A 22,909-nucleotide genomic window follows, 5' to 3' on the forward strand; every position below is an offset into this window, starting at 1 on the left:
AAAGAATTCTCTTTGAGAACTTGTGGTGTTCCCTGGAGTCTGAGTGACAACAAGTCTCCCCAGATTTCCAGTACTTTCCACCTTTTTTTAATACCATTTGCAAATGAATTTGCATTATTGCAACAACTGTTTACCATTGATTTCTCGTTAGTAGCAGCCATTGGTCCTCACTGGAATTTGAATGCCAATAAGGTCCCTGTTCTCTTCGCACTCATCCAGTGGAGGTCTGGTTAGTGCTTTCTCTCCTTGGTCTTTCTATCCTCCTTGACCCTTTGACTATTTGATGTGATGCTAGATGTGCTGGCGCCAGTTTTTCGGGGGGTGGGGAGAAAGGGGAGGGAATAGGGAGGAGAAAAGGATGAGCGAGGAGGAGGGGTAGAAGAGGGAATAGGCACTTTTCACTTTTAGAGTACTAGTTCTCTTGGTTGCATCATTTTGTTTCATTTCTGTCGCAATGCCCGGTTAGAATTTGTCACACATATGGACTAGTTTCTGCACCCAAGGTTTTTCCTCAAGATTTCATCTATTTTCAGCATTACTGTTAGTTGCATAATCCCAGTCTTCCTGTCGATTTTGATTTCTCATCGTCTTTTTTCCAAGTTTTTTGTGACTATCTCTAGTGCTCCTACAATTATTATTGGTATTATATTGATTTTATTCAGGTTTCATATTCTTTTAAGTTCTTTGGCAAGTTTCATATATTGTTTCATTTTTCTGTCTCTTTCTTCTTCACCCTGTTGCCTGTTGGGATGGCAAAATCTATAATTTGGCAGTTTCTTTCCTTCTTGTTAATTATTATGACATCCGGTCTTTTTGCTTGGATGGATTTATCTATTTATATCTCCATGTGTCGAAGGATTTTGTGGTTTTTGTTTTCCTGCAGTCTCTGGTTTATCTGTGAACCATTTATCAGTATGTTTGAGGTATAGTCGTCTGCAGTGTTCTCAGTGCACTATATATGTATATGTAGCCATGCCTGTCCTTATATTCCTTTTGGGTTAGCTTACTGCATTCACTTATTATGTGGTTTACTGTTTTGTCTCTCTGCTTGCAGAGTTTACATTTTCTGTTTCCTTGTGTTTTATCTATTTTAGCTTTAATGTAGTTGGTTCTAATTGCGTTGTTCTGTGCAGTTGTCAGTAAGGATTCTGTTTCTCTGTTCATGCATCCTTTTCTTAGCCACATCCAGGTGCTTTCATGGTTCTCTTCTTCTGTTATTCTGATAAATCGTCTATGTAGCTCTTTCTCTTCTCACTTTTCTTTTCTTGCCTTTTTGTTTCTGGTTTCATTGTTTTCTGTATTGTTGTTCTTGGTGGTGTCTCTCGCTGCGGTGATCAATCTTTCTGTGTTCTGACATGTAATTTTTAATGTCTTTTTGTGTGCCTTCTACACAGTCTTCTACATTTATAAGTCCTCTTCCTCCTTCGCTCCTTTTTACATAGAGTCGGTCAGTATCATCTTTTGTGTGTAATGTATTGTGCATTGTCATTAATTTCCTCGTTCTCTGATCAATGTATCTAAGTTCTTCTTTAGTCCATCCTATGAATGGTCCAGAGTACCTTCGTAGCAATACTGCCCAGGTGTTTATTCCCTTAATTTAATTTCTACGGTATAATTTTGTTTCTAGCAGTTCCCTCGTTATTCTCAGGTACTCTTTTCCTATCTTAGCTTTAATTTCTGTAGATTTAATGGTGTCTGCTTCCAGTACCCCTAAATATTTGTAAGTGTCATTTACACTGATTGCTCTCATCTTCTCTTGGTTGAAGAGTGGCATACCTTCTGATGTCTCTAGTTTTCCTTTTTTCATTTCTAGTAATGCACATTTTTCCATTCCAAATTTCATTCCAATGTCCTGACTGAATATTCTGGTTGAATTTATCAATTTTTCAGTTCCTTTTTGCTTTTAGCAAACAGCTTCAGGTCATCCATATACATGAGGTGATTTATTCTTTGCTCTGTGCCTGTAAATTTGTATAATAATAATACTACTACTACTACTACTACTATTACTACTACTACTACTACTACTACTACTAATAATAATAATAATAATAATAATAATAATAATAATAAGAAGAAGAAGAAGAAGAAGAAGAAGTTTTCACACGAGTCCATATCAGTGATTACTCACTGGAAAAATAACAGGTGATGTTCCCCAGAGTCTAAGTGAAAGTAAGTTTCCCCAGTTTTCCAGCACTGTCTATCTTATTCAATAACCATTGCAAATCAATTTGCATTATCGCATTGGTAGCAACTATTAGGCTTCTCTGGAATTTGAGTGGCAATAAGCCTCCTCAAGATTCCACTACTTTCTTCATCGTTTAAGTGAAAATATAATTGGTGTTCTCCCTTTCTAGTCTTTCCATTCTCTGTGCCCACTTCATGACCATTTTGTATGGTACTAGTCGAAACCAGTAGCATCACATTTTTTTTTTTGGGGGGGGGGGTCAGTTTATGGAATCTTTGGAATATTATTCTTTTTCTTATTCACTAGGAGCTTTCACATAAGTAATTAGTAACAAGTACTTGAATGGAATGTGCTCTGACGAACACATAGCACTTGTGCCCCCCCTCAGTGTAAATACTCCTGACTAACCCAACAAGCAGCAAAATTTCACCATATCACTGTTAAGGTCCCTAGATATCGGAAGGCCTTTTACTCTAACAGTTTTTTTCCTACGAATTACTAGACTTTGGAATTCCCTCCATGTTTTCTGCTTCTCTGCCCATACTAACATGCAGAAATTTAAATGTACTGCAAACAAACATCTCACTGTTCAACTCCCCACATAGTCCTCTGTAGTCACGATCTCAATTAGTAGCCCCTCATATCCAATTGGCAATACGACTTGTTTGGGATGAAAAAAAAAAAAAGATCATTACCAATGATTTTTCACTAGTAAAACCAAGTCATGTTTCCTGAAATTTGAATCCGAACCAATCTAAACCAACTTTGGCCAAATGAGATTACCTAAACAACTGGAAAAGCCAAGTCAAACCAAGCCGTCGTCAAACAATCAATTAGTACAGAATGAAACAAATTTTCTTTAAGGAATATGAATTTTTTAAAAATCATTTAAAAAACAAACAAACACTGACTTGAATATAAAAGAATAAACAGTGAAATAATACCCCCCCCCCATGCCTGAGAAATTTTTTTTGCCATTTAAAAACACATTGCTTTTTTTAATTTTTAATTTTGTTTTTGTTTAAAAGAGTCTGAATCGTTAAAAACAGTTGTCCTCTGAACATTTTTCATTTTAGGTTTGGCATTTTTTCATTATCGCCTGTCACACATGTATTTCTCAACTTCTGATTCGTAAACCTTTTTCGTTTGTTTCCAGATGGTTCCAGAAATCCCCACCGATAAGAATCGATCTAGTTTGGTTTGTATTTCTGTAGAAGTAACGATTATAATATTTTCATTATATATCCAGTGAGGCATTCTCAGTTCCCTTAGAATCATCTTGCTATGTCCCATCTATAATACTAGCTGTGTTTAAAAAGTTTGTTTTTTTTACTCATCTTAATCACTTACAAAGCATATTGCCACTTGAACGTAAGGAGCTACTATTTGTTTGGGACCATGTCTAGGAAAGATTAGCAAGATATTTGTTTGTGTTACATTTAAACTTCTGCATGTCAGTACAGCCAGGGAAGCAGGCAGCAGGAAGGAAATTCCAAAGTCTAGCTGTTCGAGGGAAGAAACTATTAGAATAAAAAGCTTTCTGGCATTTAAGGACATCAACAGTGAGGGGGTGAGATCTTATTGCTAAGTGGGTTTGTCGGGGATATGTACGTCGAGGGGGTACAAGTGAAACAAGTTCATCAGAACACATTCCATTAAAATATTTGTAAAACAGGCACAGTGATGCAACATTGCGGCGATGAGACAGAGGCTGGAGGTTAGTTGATAAAGTGGGACCGATTAGATTGACAACCATTTTTGGACTTTATCTAAGAGGGAGAGACTAGTGGTAGATGCATCAGCCCAGATGTGGCAAAAATACTCCATGCATGAGCGAATGGTGGCCTTGTAAAGGTACAGGATACTTTCAGGCGTGAGTATCTTCAAGCTCGATAGAGGGAACCCACCTTCTTTGCAGCATCCTTTGCAATGTCCTCTATGTATTTGTTCCAGTTCTTATTGCCTGCAAATGTTAGGCCGAGGAGTTTGAAGGTAGAATTCTCAGGTAAGGTGCTATTTGTCATGGATATAGGGGGTTGGAGAGGCGTCTTGTAATTGTTAAAGGAGAGCAGCTTAGTTTTACTAGCATTAAATGTTACCATCCATTTACGGCCCCATTCCACTATAGTCTGGAGGTCATTTTCTAACAATTCTGCCATTGTCTTAGATTTATGTACATCTGTTTTTCCTTCATACATATTATAGAGCATTGTATCATCAGCAAATATATCCATCTCGGACACAATATTATCAGGGAGGTCGTTTATCAGGAATAATAATGGTCCAAAGATTGACCCCTGAGGCACTCCCGCATTAATGTTATGCTGCTTGCATGTACGTCTGTCAATGAGAACCTGTATGCTTCTATTGTTTATTATCACTTATTGGTTGGTTTCTTCACTATGATTATTTTAATGTCGGCGGTTTTCATCAGTGTTGTAATGTATGTTGAAGTGTATTTTAATTTGAGCCTCATGTACTACACATTAACGGCATCAGATAAAAATGCTTTAGCATATTATCATAACTACGAGAAGTGTTTGATAAGTAATGCCTCTGACCCACTTCCAGATATCTGATCTAGCTGACATTTTGCATACGTAATGGTTTATATCTCTATGTGTTATGTGCCAAATTTCATCTCTGATATAATTATGGTTTCTTATTTATGCGTTTGGACTGAGTCAACTGTGAAATGGAGCCTGTTAAGTGTTGTACAATGATCTGGTTTTTGTATTTGAAAAGACACACACCACAGGAAACTTTTGATAAAATAAAAGAAACGTGTTGTAATGATGCTCCATCATATGACCTTGTTAACTGATAGCATCGTGAATTAGCTCTCAGACTTGATCGCCCCCACCTGTATTTATGAGATCTGATTTGAGGCTGCCATTTTGAAAGACCGATGCCTGACTATTCACCAAATAGCCCAAAAATAGTACAGGATCTGTGAAAACTATCATTCATGACCATTTGCATATGCATAAGGTGTCAGCCAGATAGATTCCTAGGTTGCTGATAACTTTCTAGAAATGATAATGTGTGGCATGCTTGAGGATGAATTTAAAGATGTACCACAAAGATAAGTCAACATTTTTTAGAACACTGATTACGCAGGATGAAACCTAAGTCTATCACTATGACCTAAAGACTAACGCATAGTCAATGCAGTGGAAGTAGTTGGATTCACCCCTCTCTCCCCGAAAGAAGGCAAAAGTGACCCCCTCCCCCACTTGCAAGATAATGCTCACAGTCGTCTAAGAACAGGATGGAGTAGTGATGATAGATATCCTGGCAAAAGGTTACTGCAATTACATGCTTCACTATTAAGGGAAACTACCAAATGCAAGAGGAGGGATAAGATCAGCAAAGGTATCACAAATGTTCACAACATGCATGTTGCCAGATCAGAAGCATAGGCATATGAAATTCTTCCCTGTGCCCTCTACTCTCCTGCTTTTGCACTCTCCAAATTTCATCTCTTTCCAATCATGAAGTTGTTTCTGAAACGAAAATGTTTCTGAGATGATGCAGCCTTGATTTTCGAAGTCACATTGTGATTGGAGGACTAATCTGGGTGCCCGGCGTTGCCCGGGTGTGTGAAGGTGTGTGTTGAGCAAAAAAAAAAACAAGTTGTAGTAGGCAGGCAGACTCAAACCCGTACTGTGAAGGAAGAAAAGAATGTGAAAAAAAAAACCCAACTTGATGTCTTTGCTGTTGCGCCCATTGCCAAACTGGAAATGGCGAATGTTTAAATTAAGGCTAGTCAATTGAAAAGAGGGGATGACTTTCGGAAATATCGGCGAAAAAAGCGACCTCTCCCTGTAGAAAAGTGCTCAGTTGAGGGTGATTAAAGTTTTTAGCCAATTTTTTATATTTATCGTCCAAAGGGTCGAGCTTCAAAACGATACTGATCTCGTGAAAATCCGTCGCCTGTGTCGAAAGTTTTAGGTAGACATACAAGCATACAAAAATACATTTAAACAGACAGGTGAGATTTATATTATAGACTAGTCTGGGTGTCCAGCGTTGCCCAGGGTGTTTGGAGGTGTGTGTTGAGCAAAAAAAAAAGTGATAGTAGGCAGGTAGGCTCGAACCCGTAGCGCGAAGGAAGAAAAGAACGCGAAAAAAAAATGTGACGTGTTTGCTGTTGCACTCATCGCCAAACCGGAAGTGATGTAGGTTTAAATTCTACAAAAGCGGTCTCCAGAGCTGGATTAAACAATAGGAGACATGCATAATTCAGGTAGAGAAAGCCTAATAACTGTGGCAGGTTCTGTTGTTCTACTGCTATGAGAAGTGGGGCAGGAGCATTACTTAATGAATAACATTCGTATATTCATGTTTCTGATAAATTTAATATTGCTTATTCTGACCAGAAATTCTTATTATATTTTCCTCAAAATATAAGGTTATTTTTAAAACATTTTTTTAAATGTTTTCTTATTCCATTTTAAAAGAAAACATTGCAGCATCTACAATCACACAGGCACATGTAAACAAGACAGCATTTTAGATCCTTATTTTTTTTTTTTTTTCAAAACAGTGCACAGATATGATTATAATAATAATATAGAATAGATTTATTCCAATAGGTACAATAATAGACGTCCGTGTCGAGTACTAACAACTGAGAACTGAGTTGACAAGTAAACCACTAAAGGTTTGCTATGAGTTCACATTTCTAACTCACAGTTTCAATGCACCACAGTTTTGCTCTCCTTAAATATGTGGACCCTATTCATGTGTTTGGGCCATGTCACAACAATAAGTGGTGGCCCATTAGTAAAAAAATAAAAACATTGATATATTTAAGCTTAGTTGTTGTTATAAGCAAATCGTTTTTTTTTTTTTTGTTTTTTGTTTTTTGGTGCTTATTCAGAATTGCACTTATGGCAATAAACAAAAACAAAAACAAAAACTTTATTGTGTACCTTCTAGTCACAAAATGAAGATGGTATAGTCCAAAAATAACTAAAATTGATCAAATAGTTTTTTTACTTAAGAAAATAAAATTTTACACTTTTTAGCGATAACTTATTGCCACAGCCATTTGTTATAATCAAATTGTTCGGTTTGTTGTTTTGTAAACATGAGGGAGCACTAGCATCTTGACTATAAAACCAGGAACGCACAATATCTTTTCTCTTTTTTTACCCTGTTTGTGCTACTCTACGAACCTCCCTAGACCATAGCAATTACTCATGGTCTACCAATCCATTTGCGTTCTTTTTTGATACACAAAACTCAACAGCTACTCATGGCTTACACAGTCCATATACATCTCTCTTTTTTGCTGCAGATGAAACTATTATGGTTGTTTAAAAATTTAATTATTTTATTTAATTACTTTAGCGGTACCATTGGAACACAGGTGTAATAACATTGTAAGAGTTAGGAATGGATGGAGTAAGTTCATGAAACTTCTGCCATTACCAACTAGCAGAGCGTTATCAGTGTCAACCAAGGGAAGAGTCTATCAGACTTCTGTTTGTAGTATGATCTACACTTCTGTAATTTTTTTTTTTGTGTGTGTATTGATATCATATGAAACACCCTTTTTTTTATTGGTATTTATTTGCTTCCCCACGAAAGCAAAATGTGACACAAGGTCGTTTTTAATGTGGGGGGAAAACCAGCTCCCTCCCAAAAAAGGCAAAAGGGGGACTCTGGTAGGGACCAAAAATCATAATTATCTCAGTATAGAAGGTCTCCTCTCCATTAACAGAGACAAATTACCTTAAGAGTAGCATCAGAATAGATACTACACCCTGATACTGACCTGAAGACCAAGAACAACAGAAAAAAGTAAGCTTTTTTTCTATATATTTAAAAAGAAAATACAACTTTCTTATATATGGGTCGTGGAATTGCATTCACTAGCAAAAGATCTAGCTAATTAGCATATTCTTTTAAACATTCATTTTAATTTGTATTAGTTTTTTCTGTTTTCTTATAGGATGATCATCTTTAGTTAACTATTACGTGTAATTATATTCATGCATATATTTTACATGATTTATACTTGCATAATATTTGCGTAAAAAGGTTATAGTAAACACAAACTTCTTTCTATATATATTTATGTATGCATATATATATATTTGTTTAAAAAATTTTGCCTACAAAACTCCTCTGTCAGTTTTTGGTCTACAGATATGAAACTTAATATATAGGGTGTTAAACCCACGCAAAACTTTATAATTGGGTTTTAGCCAGGGAAAATCGATGAAAAGGTGTGAGAATTAAAAAAATGGAATTTGCCAGGTGAAGGTCGAACATCAGCATTACGAATATGCATGCATGACATAATAGCTACTAGTGTATATTTAATTTTTAGCCTTGCAGCAATCATGTCTTCATAGCTCAGGCATTAACATCAAAGGAAAAAGTAAATCGTAAGCTAAACATTTTAGTTTCGATTCTCGGTCATTTTTTTTTAAAACTTTTTAAATCATTACTATATATGTAGTTCAATATAATATAATTATAAATACGAAATCTGCATTAATCAAAATATCATATTTAAGTGTATTTTACGACCGGACAATACTGGGCGACCTGCTAATGATGCATAAATGTGTAACTTGGCCAGTGAAGACATGCGTTGCATGGAGAGAAATGATATGAGAAGAATACAATGAATTTGTAATGTGAGTTTTAAAGACAAGCTTAGATCTGATGACCTCAGAGGAAGATTAAATCAGGACAGTATAGGGAGACGTGCAGAACAGCAGACTTTGATGATATGACTACATTGAAAGATTGGATTAAAAAATGTAGAACAGTTGAGGTAGCAGGGTCAGTTAGCAAAGGTAGGTGAAGGCAAACATAGGAGAAAATAATAATGAAGAACATGAGAGAAAGACAAATAAAGGCTTGATCAGAGATAGGTTATGGTGATCCATATGAGTCATCTACCTTAGAGATTATCCCAACTGGTCACGCAGCTTCCGGACGGAAGTTGTACAGCTGCCATGACTGTAAATAGCTGCAAATAGATGTAACTAGAAGGAACACAAATAATAGATATTCTCTCCGTATCTACTGCTGAAATTCGTCATTTCATTCTTCCTTATACATATTTAACAGTCCTTGATTTTTAAATAAACAGGTTAGTTTGGAAGTCAATTTCAAAAAGCCGTCCAATGAATGCCAACACGTAAAACAGAGAATGATAAATGAATGTGCAATGTGAGTTTTAAAGACAAGCTTAGTTTTGATAGTCTCAGAGTCATATTAACTCTGAACAGTATAGGGAGATGTGTGCGGAACAGGAAACTTTGATGGTATGGCCATTTTGAAAGAATAGATGTGAGTTCTTGGGTTAAGAAATGTGCAATAGTTGAGGTAGCAGGTTCAGTTCACAGTGGAACGCCAAGGAAAACATGGGAAGAAGTATAAAAAGGGAAATAGAGATAAATAAAGACCTGGTCAGAGTTAGGTGACTCTAGAACTCACTTTCTTAAGGCCAACCAATGTATGTTACATGTTAAACGGATGCTAAACCGATAATGATGATGATGATGATGATGATGATGATGATGCATAAAAATGTTACGTAAAATGAACATTTTCCAACACTTTACACGTACATATGTGTCCAAACTTTCATGCAACATATGCAAATGCGTTGGTTGATAAGAGAGAGATTGTTAATGTCAGATGATACATGAGCTATTTCCCTTTAATACTTATGCAAGAAATGGAGATTATTTAAGGTAGACGTGCTTACTGCTAGCAGTGTGAAGTGAGCAGACAAGTGAATGCCTGTGGTGACTATGGAAAACATTCCCGTTTGGATCACATTAAACAGCGCATTCTTAGCACCTCAGGCACACATGTCGTCTTAGAATGGACTCGTTTGAACTCGTCTTTAATAAGTGGAGTATTTCAAACATATTATCTTTGTTTTAATTATTGCTTGTAAGATACAAAAATATGTGGTGTGGATGCTGACCAAGACAATTCTGTTTAAAAATGAAGTATGGCCAAGTTTCCCTTCCCTGCAACCTCTTCCCCACAGAAGAGATGTTGCGAGCCTGCCTCTGCTTTATCGTTATTTTCATGGCAAGTGCTCATCTGAGCTTCAATCTATGCCCCCCCCCTCTTGCCAGACTTTCACGAAAAACACTCACTAGCCAAAACCACTATCAACAATTTCCCACACTCTTTATCAGTTCCTAAACCTAAATGTAGATTCCATGAACAAAGCTTCTTTCTTAGAACTGCACGCCTGTGGAACTCTCTTCCGATTGCCTGCTTTCCAACTGACTACAATCTGATTGTCTTCAAATCCAATGTAAACAAATTCTTGATGAACCGTCCCCCTAAGTAATACAATTTACAAAATCCCCACTACTTATGTTTACTATGCTATAATCACATTGACTAATGTATACTCATTAACCCTTATCCTCGAGTGGCTTCTGGGCCTTGATAAGTGGTGATTCCTATGTAAAAAAAAAAGTATAAATAAATGTAGTATATTTTGTAATTCTAATGCAGTCAATCTAATGGATAAAATGAAATTTTTGTTTTTAAATGGTATTTGCTTTATTTTCCCATCGGCAAAATTGAAAAGGTTATGTTTAAATGTAATACTTTGATATTACGAAAATAATCTGGTTTAAATTTTTTTAAGAAACTGATATTTAGAACCCAGCCCAAATCTGTGACCAATGAAAAAAAAATGAATATTCAGAAATACAATAAAGTTGAATAAAGATCAAAATGTTGCTTTTTTTAAATTTCATTTTAATAGTATGCTTCCATCTTAATAGTATGTGTTCATTTTAATAGTATGTGTTCATTTTAATAGTATGCATTCATTTTAATAGTATGCATTCATTTTAATAGTATGCTTCCATTTTAATAGTATGCATTCATTTTAATAGTATGTGTTCATTTTAATAGTATGCATTCATTTTAATAGTATGCTTCCATTTTAATAGTATGCATTCATTTTAATAGTATGCATTCATTTTAATAGTATGCTTCCATCTTAATAGTATGTATTCATTTTAATAAGTATGTATTCATTTTAATAATATGTATTCATCTTAATAGTATGTATTCATTTTAATAGTATGCATTCATTTTAATAATATGTATTCATCTTAATAGTATGTATTCATTTTAATAGTATGCATTCATTTTAATAATATGTATAAAAGAAAATCCTACAAAGTTTGTAGAATTCAATTCATCACAAATACAAGGCACCAGTTGTGTTTAACCAGCGTTGCTCAGGATGTGATGGAGTCATTTTTGTTTCTAATTGTTATTTGTTTTCCCATTTTTTTGTTAACTTATACAGAAAAAGAAAAGAAAAAAAGAAAAAAAAAAGAAAATTTCAGCTATAAGGGAGAAAACTCTTTTGTTTTAATTTAAAACTTATCCCCTTTACTTAATTACTGAATCTTGTAAAAATAGAAATTGCAAATACGACTATAATTCATATTATCTTGATTATTCCGACTACTGTTCTCATCTTGAGTGTTATTTTAACAACGTTTCAGCCGATGTAACATCCGACCTTCTTTACATGAACCTTATCAAACTCGGAAGTCTTTCTGTCAAACTCGGAAGTCTTTCTGCCAAACTTGAGGATTTGCATGGAATTCTTAACAGAATAATTTATTTTATCCACAGAGCTAGCATGCTCTTGTTCCATCAACAATAACTGAATCCTGAGTAATTCACAATTGTATTTTTGAGTTTCGCTCACAGTGAGTGTTGAATCATCGAACTTCATGAGAGTGTAACTGATGACTGAATTTTACCAAGTACTTTATCCACTACCCCACAGGCTCTATTCAAAATTCCGTGCATATTCTTGAATTTGACAGAAAGATCTTCGAGTTAAACAAAATACATCTAAAGATGATCGGAGGTTGCATCTTCCAAACCGTCTTTTTTTTTTCAAACACAAGGAAGCACTTGCATCTTGGCTATAAAACACATAAAATCACACAACATTTTTCCTCTTTCTCACCCTGTCTGCGCTATTCCACAAACCTCCCTAAACCACAGCAATTACTCATGGTCTACCAGTCCATGTGTGTTCTTTTTGGATACACTAAACCCAACGGTTACTCATGGCTTGCATAGTCCATATAAATCATTTTTTTTCTTTCTTTTTTTTTTTTGTCGCAGGTGAAACAGTTTTGTTACATCTATCTGTCCCATTAACCTTTATGTTCGAGTGGCTTTTGATCTTAATAAGTGGTGAATCTTTAATAAAAAAAAAACATTCATATATCTCATCTTATTTTTTTTAATATCAACTCGGTTCGGCCGTTATACTTTTTGTTCTTCTTTTATTATAATCAGTCACCTGAAGAAGGCCAAAGATTACAATGACAAATACTTTACCTCATAAATATAGTTAAATGATTTCCATTGATAATTAACTGATGCAAGCATTTCTTTTTTTTTCCCCCCTTATTTTCACCCAGGGGAATTTGTCAAACGTTTGGTTGTTTGTCCTTTCTGTGAGGAACTTGTGTTCACCGGAGAATGGCACTCCCCGAGAGAGCGACAGAACATGGCTCTTCAGACTTGCTTGAATTGTTTAAGAGATGTCCCGACTTATTTTCTCATCCAACCAAAAGAACAGACGAGAGGTAATTTCGAAACTTTATTGAATCGATACAAAGTTAAACTGAAATGTTTGTTTTTTTAAATTGAAACAACGTTTTCTTAGACTTTGACACTTACTATCCCCTCGAGCAACCATTGTCCTCCATTGAGATGTTATTATTATTATTATTATTATTATTATTATTATTAGTAGTAGTAGTAGTAGTAGTAGTAGTACAACAACAACAACAACAACAACAACAACAACAACAACAACAACAACAACAACAGGGAGGTGACTGTGCCTAAGTGGTTAACGACACAGACTAACAAACTGAGGGGTGCCAAGTTTGAATCCAGTTCGTTCCACAGAAACACTTTCACTTAGGGATGTTGGCAACTTTCACGTGGTCCCTCACATAATTACCTGATGTCGTTTTAGAAAGAATTCTAATTAGAAAGATATTGGAGTAACGAATGGCAACAATAATCATCTGATTTATTCGAAATGATGTTCAACAAAAACAACAGAAGAATAAGTAGTAGTAGTAGTAGTAGTAGTAGTAGTAGTAGTAGTAAGGGGATCTAATATCTTTACTGTCATCCAAATTGTTAGGTTTTCAATCGAATTTGTTACTACGTTTGTTTATTTACTTGTGTACAGCTTAGGGTTCACATTGCTCAACAAATCGTTATCAAACTTAGTCAAAATATCGATCATGGTTGAGAACTGATTTAATGTTGGGATATCTAGGCCAAGGTCACAAAAAACGTGAACGTCACACTTTTGATGACAATTTTGATTCTGCTCATCATAGACACTCGCTATTTGATCCTTGAAAAGTTCGAAAATTTGATAGAATTTCAACTTCCAATTTTTCCAAATTTGTTGTATAGATCGGATGCTTCTTAATGACCCATAACCACCAAGCAAGATCTTTACCTGATCAGATAAATATTTTTTGAGTTATCAACGTTTACATAACATCAGGAATACTTCATACGATATGAAAAAGTAAGGTCCAGATAACACTTTGGCCCATCCTTACTCTTGCTTTGAAAGCCATGTTTAGTTTCAGAAGAGTGTCCGATGGGTAGTTATTCTATACAAGTCCTGAAGATGACGAATTCTCAGTGGACAGCTGTTCTGTACAGGTTCCATAATTTTGCAGCCAAAGAGCAAAAGATCCTTCTCGTGTTGACACAAAAAAAACATATGCAATGTTGCTAAAAAGGTTTAATTTTCATGGTTTAATTCTGGTTTCTGATTGGTTGATAGCAGAACATGAATTAATTTGATTTGTCAGTTCCTAGCAGCAGCGTTTATAAAGAGAATCTCCCAATTTTGAGGGACCATATCCTATTATGACTCAAAAATATTGCAACACTTACATTGTCAGACGGAGTTATGATGTCTCACAACTGTGGAATTCTCTTCCGTTTGCCTGCTTTCCAGCTGACTATAATTTGATTGTCTTCAAGTCCAACATAAACAAATTCTTCATGAACCGTTCCCCTAAGTAATCCAATTTAACAAATTTCCACTACTTATGATTACTACGCTATAATCCCATTGACTAATGTATATGCATTAACCCTTATCCTTGAGTGGCTTCTGTGCCTTGATAAGTGGTGTCTCTTTTGTAAGAAAAAACTTATTTCCTTATTAGCTATGTAAGAAGGATGTTTTAAGATATATATATATATATTAGTAATGGGATGATTCCAATATTTTTCCTGATTCTGATACATTACCGATTCTGTACTAAATTACCGATTCGGATTCTGATTCTTTATAAATCTCTAAATATTTAACTATAGATTCGTGTTATTTTTTCCCGATTGCCATAAAAACACGTTAAATGTGCATATATTTTCTCAAACATATAAACACACTTGCAAAGAGTAATCTATAGATTTTAGAGTTAGTGGTTGTTTAAAATCAATTAATATTTATTATTTTATCATTACTACTAGTAATGGAAGATTTAGCTTTAAACAAAATCAAATAAAAAAGACGATTAAAAGAATCGTTTTCGGCATTGGAAAATAGGCACAAATTTTTTTTATTTCAATATCGATTCCAATACACCCAAAAGTTAAGATTTTTCCAATTTCCGATTCCAATTAATCGTCCCAACACACACACACACACACACACACACATATATATATATATATATATATATATATATATATTAAATTTATTTATACAAACATTAATGGCTACATATGTGCATACATGTTTCTGTAATCACCCGCGTTGGGGAATTACGACTTTCGATTCTTGGCCTGAAGACGTAATCCCCCAACGCGGGTGATTACAGAAACATGTATGCACATATGTAGCCATTAATGTTTGTATAAATAAATTTAATATACCTGCTCTGTTCACTCATTGAGCACTATTTTGGTAGACACATGTTGTTTCATTGGATGTACTTCTAGGAAACTAAACTCTACTGGCTATATATATATATATATATATATATATATATATATATATATATATATATATATATATATATATACACACCTTAATAATATTTTTTTAACCAAAATTTTAATATATTAAAATATATTAAAATTCGGTTATATTCATATGCTAATAAAAATTAAAGTAAAAATTAATTGACCCAATTATTAAGTTTCATGATTATCAGTTTTTATAATAGAGCATGCATATAATATTTTCACAAAATCAAAACAATAAAAATAAAAAATGAAAATATCATATTGTAGATCTTCATATTCGTTACAATTGTTTCGTGACCATTCGGACAATTTCAAATTTTATATCATTCAAAAATATTTCAAAACGGCCTCTCTTCATATATATATATATATATATATATATATATATATATATATATATATATATATATATATATATATATAAATATATATATATATATATATATATATATATATATATATATATATATAGTGAATAAATGACAAAGGACTATATTCCAAAGTTCATGATGTTGACCATCTTATAATTTATTCCTTTAATTCAGTTGACATTTACAATTCTTGACAGTATCTGTTTCGTAGCGCAAAAGCAATCAATTATTATATCAATCAGTGAGTTTATTTTGCCCTTAACTCATCAGAAGAAATAGCAATAATTAATCCGTCAAAGGGAAATAAAGTGAGTTTTGACATGATTAAAATCTGAAAATTGGAAGGGAAGCTGTAAATACCTTATAATATGTTTCCATTACGCCATTTTTAATTGGAAAATTCAAAATGGCGTAATGGAAACATATAAGGTATTTACAGTTTCTATTCCAATTTTCTGATGAGTGAACTTTGGAATATAATCTTTTGTTATTTATTCACTATATTGCTCTGTAATTACATTGAGCTTCTTAAATAAGGATTGGAGAATATTATAAGGAAATAAAATATATTTCTACAGAAATATATATATATATATATATATATATATATATATATATATATATATATATAATCTAGGTAAGATTTGTATCCACAGAGTAAAAGTTCGGTGAATCTTTACTGTGTTTATATAATAGTGTCCAATAATAAATATAGCTATTTATCTTTTACATCTTTAAAAACCTGGGTAACGTTTTTTTTTTTTTTACTTCGCTTATTCTTTAGTTTATCCCCCCCCCCTATACACACAGCGTTTTTTTTTTTTGTTTTTTTTTTCGCTGTTTTTTTTTTTTTTCTTTTTTGGTTTTTCCGATTTTTTTTTTTACATCGTTTCAGGGTTATTACTTATCCCCCCCCACATACACACACCTACAAACACCCTGGCAACGCCGGGTACCCCCGCTAGTATATAATAAAAGTTGTATTTATACAAACATATTATGGCCAAACACCCGGTGCATGTTTCAATCATAGTTTTGATAAGCTCGATTCTTTCAAGCCAAAAATACGTGTTTGTTCTCTATAACCGATTATATTATTATTTTTAATGGTTTAAACGTGTTTAGATATATCTGTTTTTATAGATTTTAATACTGCTGTTATCTTGTCATGTTCTTGTCTGGTGATGCTGTCTTTGGAATATTTGATGATATTGTTATTTTCAATTATCGTTGTTTAGTACTTTGGCAATAAATATTTCTTTTGTTTAAATTTCTATTTTCTGTTTTTCTTTTCCAATTTTCAGCTGATTTAATCAGACAAAACCTAAAAGAATTGCGCGAACAAAAAAAGACGTGAGTAAAAAAAAATCATCATCATCATCATCATCATCATCATCATCATCATCATCATTCATTCATTCATTCATTCATTCATTCATTCATTCATTCATTCAATGTGACAAAACCAACGAAGTCTCCTGTTCTGTAGGTATTTCTTTACACTGCTTCGAGGTAAGATTACGGACCACATTACATATGCATCGTATCATTTGCTTTTGTCATCTATTTCTCAGAGAAAATATCTTGCGATTGTTGTTTCTTTTCAATATTTTTTATTTAATTTGGCCATTTTAGAAAAACAATGTTATATAAATTTTTTTATTAAATGAATAAAAATGTTGTTCTGAGACTTTTAGTGCAAGAAAACATTTTTCTCTTTTATTTCTTCTCTTCATTTAGAAAAGAAAATTTTGTAAGAATCAAAAATAGTCTCTTTCGAAAAAAAGCTGTCTTGAACCAAAAGTTTCAGAAAAAAAAAGAAAAAGAAATTCTTCAGATTACTATTCTCATTTTGAGTGTTATTTTCATAACGTTTTGGTCGATGTTAACTCTAACTTTCGTATTTTTTTTTCTTTTTTGGTGTATCTTGTCAAACTCAAATATCTTTCTGCCAAACTCAAGAATCTTTCTGCCAAACTCGGGAATCTACAGGGATTTTTGAACGGAACCCTTTATGTAATCTTTTACTTTTATAACATGTTCTCGTTCCCTCAGTCATAACTGGGTAGACGTCTTCATAATTTTGTTTATTTAATTAATAATAATAATAATAATAATAATAATATATATATATATATATATATATATATATATATATATATATATATATATATATAACATTAATTATTTATTTTTTATATTTTTAATTTTTACATTAACCTCGCATCTTTCCATTTTTATTTAAATTTAAATGTTTTGGTTTTTATCATCTGAACAATTCATTGGCGCTTTTTAACAGTCTCCCTCGGCAATACCATCAAAATCTGAACCCTTGAACGTGTCACCCATATAAAGTGATGATACAAACAATGGTCACTATGCCAGCAATCTATTGTCCTCTATTGGCCCCCTGCAAAGAGAAAAACACAATTTAATTGTCGGCGAACCCAGTAAAACAAAACCTGATATTTCTGTCTGCTTAAGCAACAATATCAAAATATGACAATAGTTTTTTTTAAATGTGTGAAGAAACATTTTATGCCTCATGGAGTAAATGATTGAAAGTTTTCTTACGATTGGCTGAGTAAGAATGTTGGCTAGGATCACTATCCTACTGCATAGTTTTCGTGTGTGTGTGTGTGTGTGTGTGTGTGTGTGTGTGTGTGTGTGTGTGTGTGTGTATACATCTATATATCTATAAAAGTGAAAATGTCTGTGTGTCTGTGTGTGTGTGTGTACATTCCCCTACCAAATAACTTTGTCAATTTTCGGTCTAGAAACTCAAGATTTGATATAAGGGGTATTGAGATTTGGGAATTTTTAAAAATCTGTTTTCAGCCAGAAATTTGGCTGTTAAGGGGTCAAAGTTCAACGATTTGACCTTTGAGAACTCTACCAAACTCCTCTGCCAATTTTGGGTCTAAATACTTGAAATTTTAGATATAGGTTACGTAGACATGGATCTAACTTTATAATTTGATTTGAGTCCAAAACAATAAATGTTAAAGGATCAAAATTGGGGTCAAAGTTTAAAACGAAAATTGGCCTCTGCTGTCTCTACCAAATTACTCAGCTAATTTTTGATCTAAACATTTGAAATTTAACATAAAGTGTATTCAGACATAGGACAAGCTTTTTAATCTTTTTTTGCTGAAAATTTGGCTTTCAAAGGGCCAAAGTTTCAAAGATTTTACTTTTGCAGTATCTAGCAAACTATTAAGCCAATTTTGGGTCTAAGCAGTTGAAACGGGTATTCAAACATACAGCAAGCTTTTTAATCAGTTTTGGGACGAAAATTTGGCTGCCAAGAGGTCAAAGTTTACAGAGTTGACCTTTGCAGACTCTACCAAACTTCGCCAATTTTGGGTCTATATATTTGAAATTTTAGATGTAGGTTACTTGGGTCAAACATTTTAACTTGATTTGAGCCCAAAACAATGAATGTTAAGGGGTCAAAATTGGGGTCAAAGTTAAAAAAAAATGTTGACGTCTGCAGTCTCTAGCAACTTTTCTCTATGGTAGTTAAGAAAGCCTATTATATAAAAAAACATTACCGTACATATTCATACTTTTTGATATATACATATGCACAAAAAGTTATGAACACTACATAGGGCCCGATCCAAGCTGAGCTGGACAGCTAATATATATATATATATATATATATATATATATATATATATATATATATATATATATATACAGTGAGTAAACGATAAATGGTAGTAATTTCAATCCACAATTCAGGTTTTTTAAAGTGGTATTATTAATCTGAAATGTAAGTTTCTGTACTCTTTAGAGTCTGATATTCCAGATTAACCACCTTAAAATGCCAGTGTAGAATGGTTATTGCTGAATTGTTCTTCTTCGAGTATAAGACGTCTGACATTTTCAGAGACCCTGGATATGTTCCTAGGACTGTTTATCGTGTTATAGCTTAAGGGAAGTTAAAGGTATCCAAAGGAAGGCTTGCAGTCCGAGAAGTGATAAAATCCACACCAACAGTGCAGACCTTCTTGAAGAGAGAGTTGTCGCTTTTTGTGCCCTCAAATATTTGGCCCTCTAGCTCACTAAGTTTAAACCCCTGTGACTATTGGTTATGGGGCGATGTTGAAAAGGTCTTTAATGCTCGTCCCCGCCCCATAACAGTGTTGCCTCCCTGAAGACTTCCATAAGACGAGCATTCTGTGCTATCAAGAAAGAGTTGGTTTTAGGGCTCGAATTCAACAAGTTGTGGACGCAGAAGATGGACCCATAGAATAAAATGTTTGTATTTCTTTGTATTTAATAAAACAATTTGTTGTGTCTGCACAAATGATTAACACGGAAAGTAAAGGTATACAAGAACATGGAAAGTAAAGGTATACAAGAATATATTAGAAAGAAAAGTTATATACATATTTACATGTCTTCAGATATACTTCAGTTGGAGATATTCCGGCAGGTGGCGTGTTGCATGTCTTACTAGAGGCAGCATAGGCGTCTTGCCTATTTGGCGGTCGTTGCCGAACTCTCCCGGTATTGGTGATTGATACCTTTATATATCTCACTCACCCACTTATGTAAATTAGTGGGCGTCTCCACAACAACCCCCTCCCAAGAGTTGAAGTCGTGTAGATTTCAATATCTTTTTCTCTTGAGGTTCATTATAATTGGTTCTGTAAACTTTCTTTTCCTTCCCGATCTTCCCTGTTCGGACATGGTTTGTGGTGGTTCGATATCAAACGCTTCGTATAGCATATCAATTGGATCTTCCTTTCCATCAGGTTTGTCATGTTCGTTGTCTTTTATATGACGTTTTCTCAATTGATTTTGATGTCTTTTGTGTATCGCTTTTGAACCTTTTATCATGTAGACCAAGTCGCCGATACGTTTATCTACCGTACCAAACTCCCAATATGAAATATTATTTTTCATACATTTAAAATATACACGATCACCAGGTTTAAAGCTTTTACGTGATGTGTGCGTAGTTTGATGGACGATTGCTTGCTTTGGTATTAATTTATCAAATGGTGATTTTATTTTTCTAGCAAACATTAATTCTGCTGGCGATAATTTCGACGGTGTACTAGCGAAAACACCTTTTTTTTCTTTGACTTTCGTAGTCACTTTGAAATGGTTATTGGTATTTTGCTTTCAAGTATCCAGTGTTCGAATATCTCGTTCGACAATTTTATAGTTACCTTCGTTTGTTTTTCTTTTGTTTTGAGTAAATCTTCGCTCGACAAATGTTGTAGTTACTTTCGTTTGTTTTTCTTTTTCTTTTCCATGCTAACTTTCCGCGTAAATTATTTTTCGAAAACTGTTGCTGTGTCTAACAGTGAATTCCTGAGTAAATCTTTTTCAAAATCGTCGATGTTACTGTTGTGTTCAACAGTAGATTTTTTTTTCTTCGAGTACGTTTTATTTTTTTTCAATCTTTCTCGAATAAGTATTTTTCGTAAACCGCTGTTGAGTTTAGTGGTGGATTTTCCCGCGTAAGTCTTTTTCCGAATTCTCGAGGCCACTGTTGTGTTTAATAATGGATTTTATCCTGCGTAAGTCTTTTTTTTTTTTTTTTTAATTCTCGACGCCGCTGTTGTGTTTTAATAGTAGATTTTATCCTGTGCAAGTCGTTTTTTCGAATTCTCGACGCCGCTGTTGTGTTTTAATAGTGGATTTTTATCCCGCGTAAGTCTTTTTTCGAATTCCCGTCGCCACTGTTGTGTCTGCACAAATAATTAACAAGAACACGGAAAGTAAAGGTATACAATAATATATTAGGAAGAAAAGTTATATACATATTTACATGTCTTCAGATATACTTCAGTTGGAGATATTCCGGCAGGTGGCGTGTTGCATGTCTTACTGGAGGCAGCATAGGCGTCTTGCCTATTTGGCGGCCATTGCCGAACTCTCCCGGTATTGGTGATTGATACCTTTATATATCTCACTCACCCACTTATGTTAATTAGTGGGCGTCTCCACAACATAATTAAATAAACATACACACATCTTTTACTGTTCCTCCTTTACTAAGGTTTAAAGTTTGAGATCTCACACTGCCAATTTATCGTTTACACCCTATATATATATATATATATATATATATATATATATATATATATATATATATATATATATATATATATATATATATCAGGGTTCTACGGACAAATTTATTTTTAGTTGACCTTTGACAACTAAATATTTTCGTTTACTAGCCAAACAAAAACGCTACTAGCCAAATCCATATGATTTTTGGAATATGACGTCTTCGTTCCATGATGAGTACGTACATCATAAGGATTTTTCTTTTTTTTTTTTTAAGTAAGTGTAATTCTAAATATGCAGCAATTTTATTTTGAGACTTGAAAGTATAAACATTCAAATTTCTTCAGTTTTGTTTTTTTTAGCAGCTTTCATTAAAAAGAAAGGAGTATATTGTTCTATTAAACTTTTATTGTTTAAATAAGTTGACTTTGCTTGTTTTATTAAAAAAAAAAAAAAAAGAGCGAGAGTGAAAAGACATTTTTCACTCAGTAATGAGCTTTGGAAGATTGTTGGTAGGAAAAAAACATAATCGTCAAAAGATAAGCGTTTTATTAGTTCTGGTCGCCACTTGGAAAAATCACTCGCAAATGCGAGTGTTTCACTTATATGTATATATATATATATATATATATATATATATATATATATATATATATATATATATATAGTTGATAAAACTAGTAATTAGTAAAAACCTGAAGATAGTGGTCAATACTATTGCAGAGCAAATATGTGTTTTATTTGTTTATTACCGTATATATTTTAATTTTTATTGCCTTTTCAACCCAAACAAGGCTCAGTGCCACTTTGATGCATGGGGTTACAATCTGAGACATAATTGCAGGGATAGTATGTTGGGAGTTGAACCGCAAGATGTCCGTTTACATTACACTTGAGCTTCTTCATGTCAGTACAGTCGAGGAAGCAGGAACCCGGGAGGAATTTCAAAGTCTATCAGTTCTGGGGAAAAACTATTAGAGTAGAAGGCTTTCTGGTATCTGGGGATCTCTACTGTGTAGACGTGGGTTGTCAGGTTTGGCGGGAGTATTTATGTCGAGGGGGTACAAAGGCTTGTAGTTCTTTAGAGCATCTGCCATTAAAATAATTGTAAAACAGGCAGAGGGATACAAAATTTCGTCTGTGGAAGAAAGGCTGAAGCCTAGCTGACAGTTCAGAACCTATTAGCTTGGCGACTCTCCTTTAAACCCAGTCCAGGAGTGAGAGACTAGTAGCGGATGCATCAACCGAAATG

The 22,909-nt window shown here is 33.7% G+C and overlaps 1 protein-coding gene across 4 annotated transcripts in view; it reads left to right on the forward strand.

The window, feature by feature from the left end:
* Positions 1 to 22,909, forward strand: part of LOC145287907 (malignant fibrous histiocytoma-amplified sequence 1 homolog) — a 44,328-nt gene that overhangs the window by 15,080 nt on the left and 6,339 nt on the right. For 2 of the 4 annotated variants that reach the window (XM_080135851.1, XM_080135852.1), the window contains exons 3-4: positions 12,652 to 12,819; positions 16,926 to 16,974. In XM_080135851.1, the coding sequence (XP_079991977.1) occupies positions 12,652 to 12,819; positions 16,926 to 16,974 (217 nt within the window). The remainder of the gene's footprint in view (positions 1 to 12,651; positions 12,820 to 16,925; positions 16,975 to 22,909) is intronic. The other 2 variants (XM_080135853.1, XM_080135854.1) reach the window with 1 other exon arrangement.

The sequence above is a fragment of the Euprymna scolopes genome, chromosome 11, assembly GCF_053919585.1.
Source record: "Euprymna scolopes isolate OS-2025 chromosome 11, ASM5391958v1, whole genome shotgun sequence".
Taxonomy (NCBI): Eukaryota; Metazoa; Mollusca; class Cephalopoda; order Sepiida; family Sepiolidae; genus Euprymna; species Euprymna scolopes.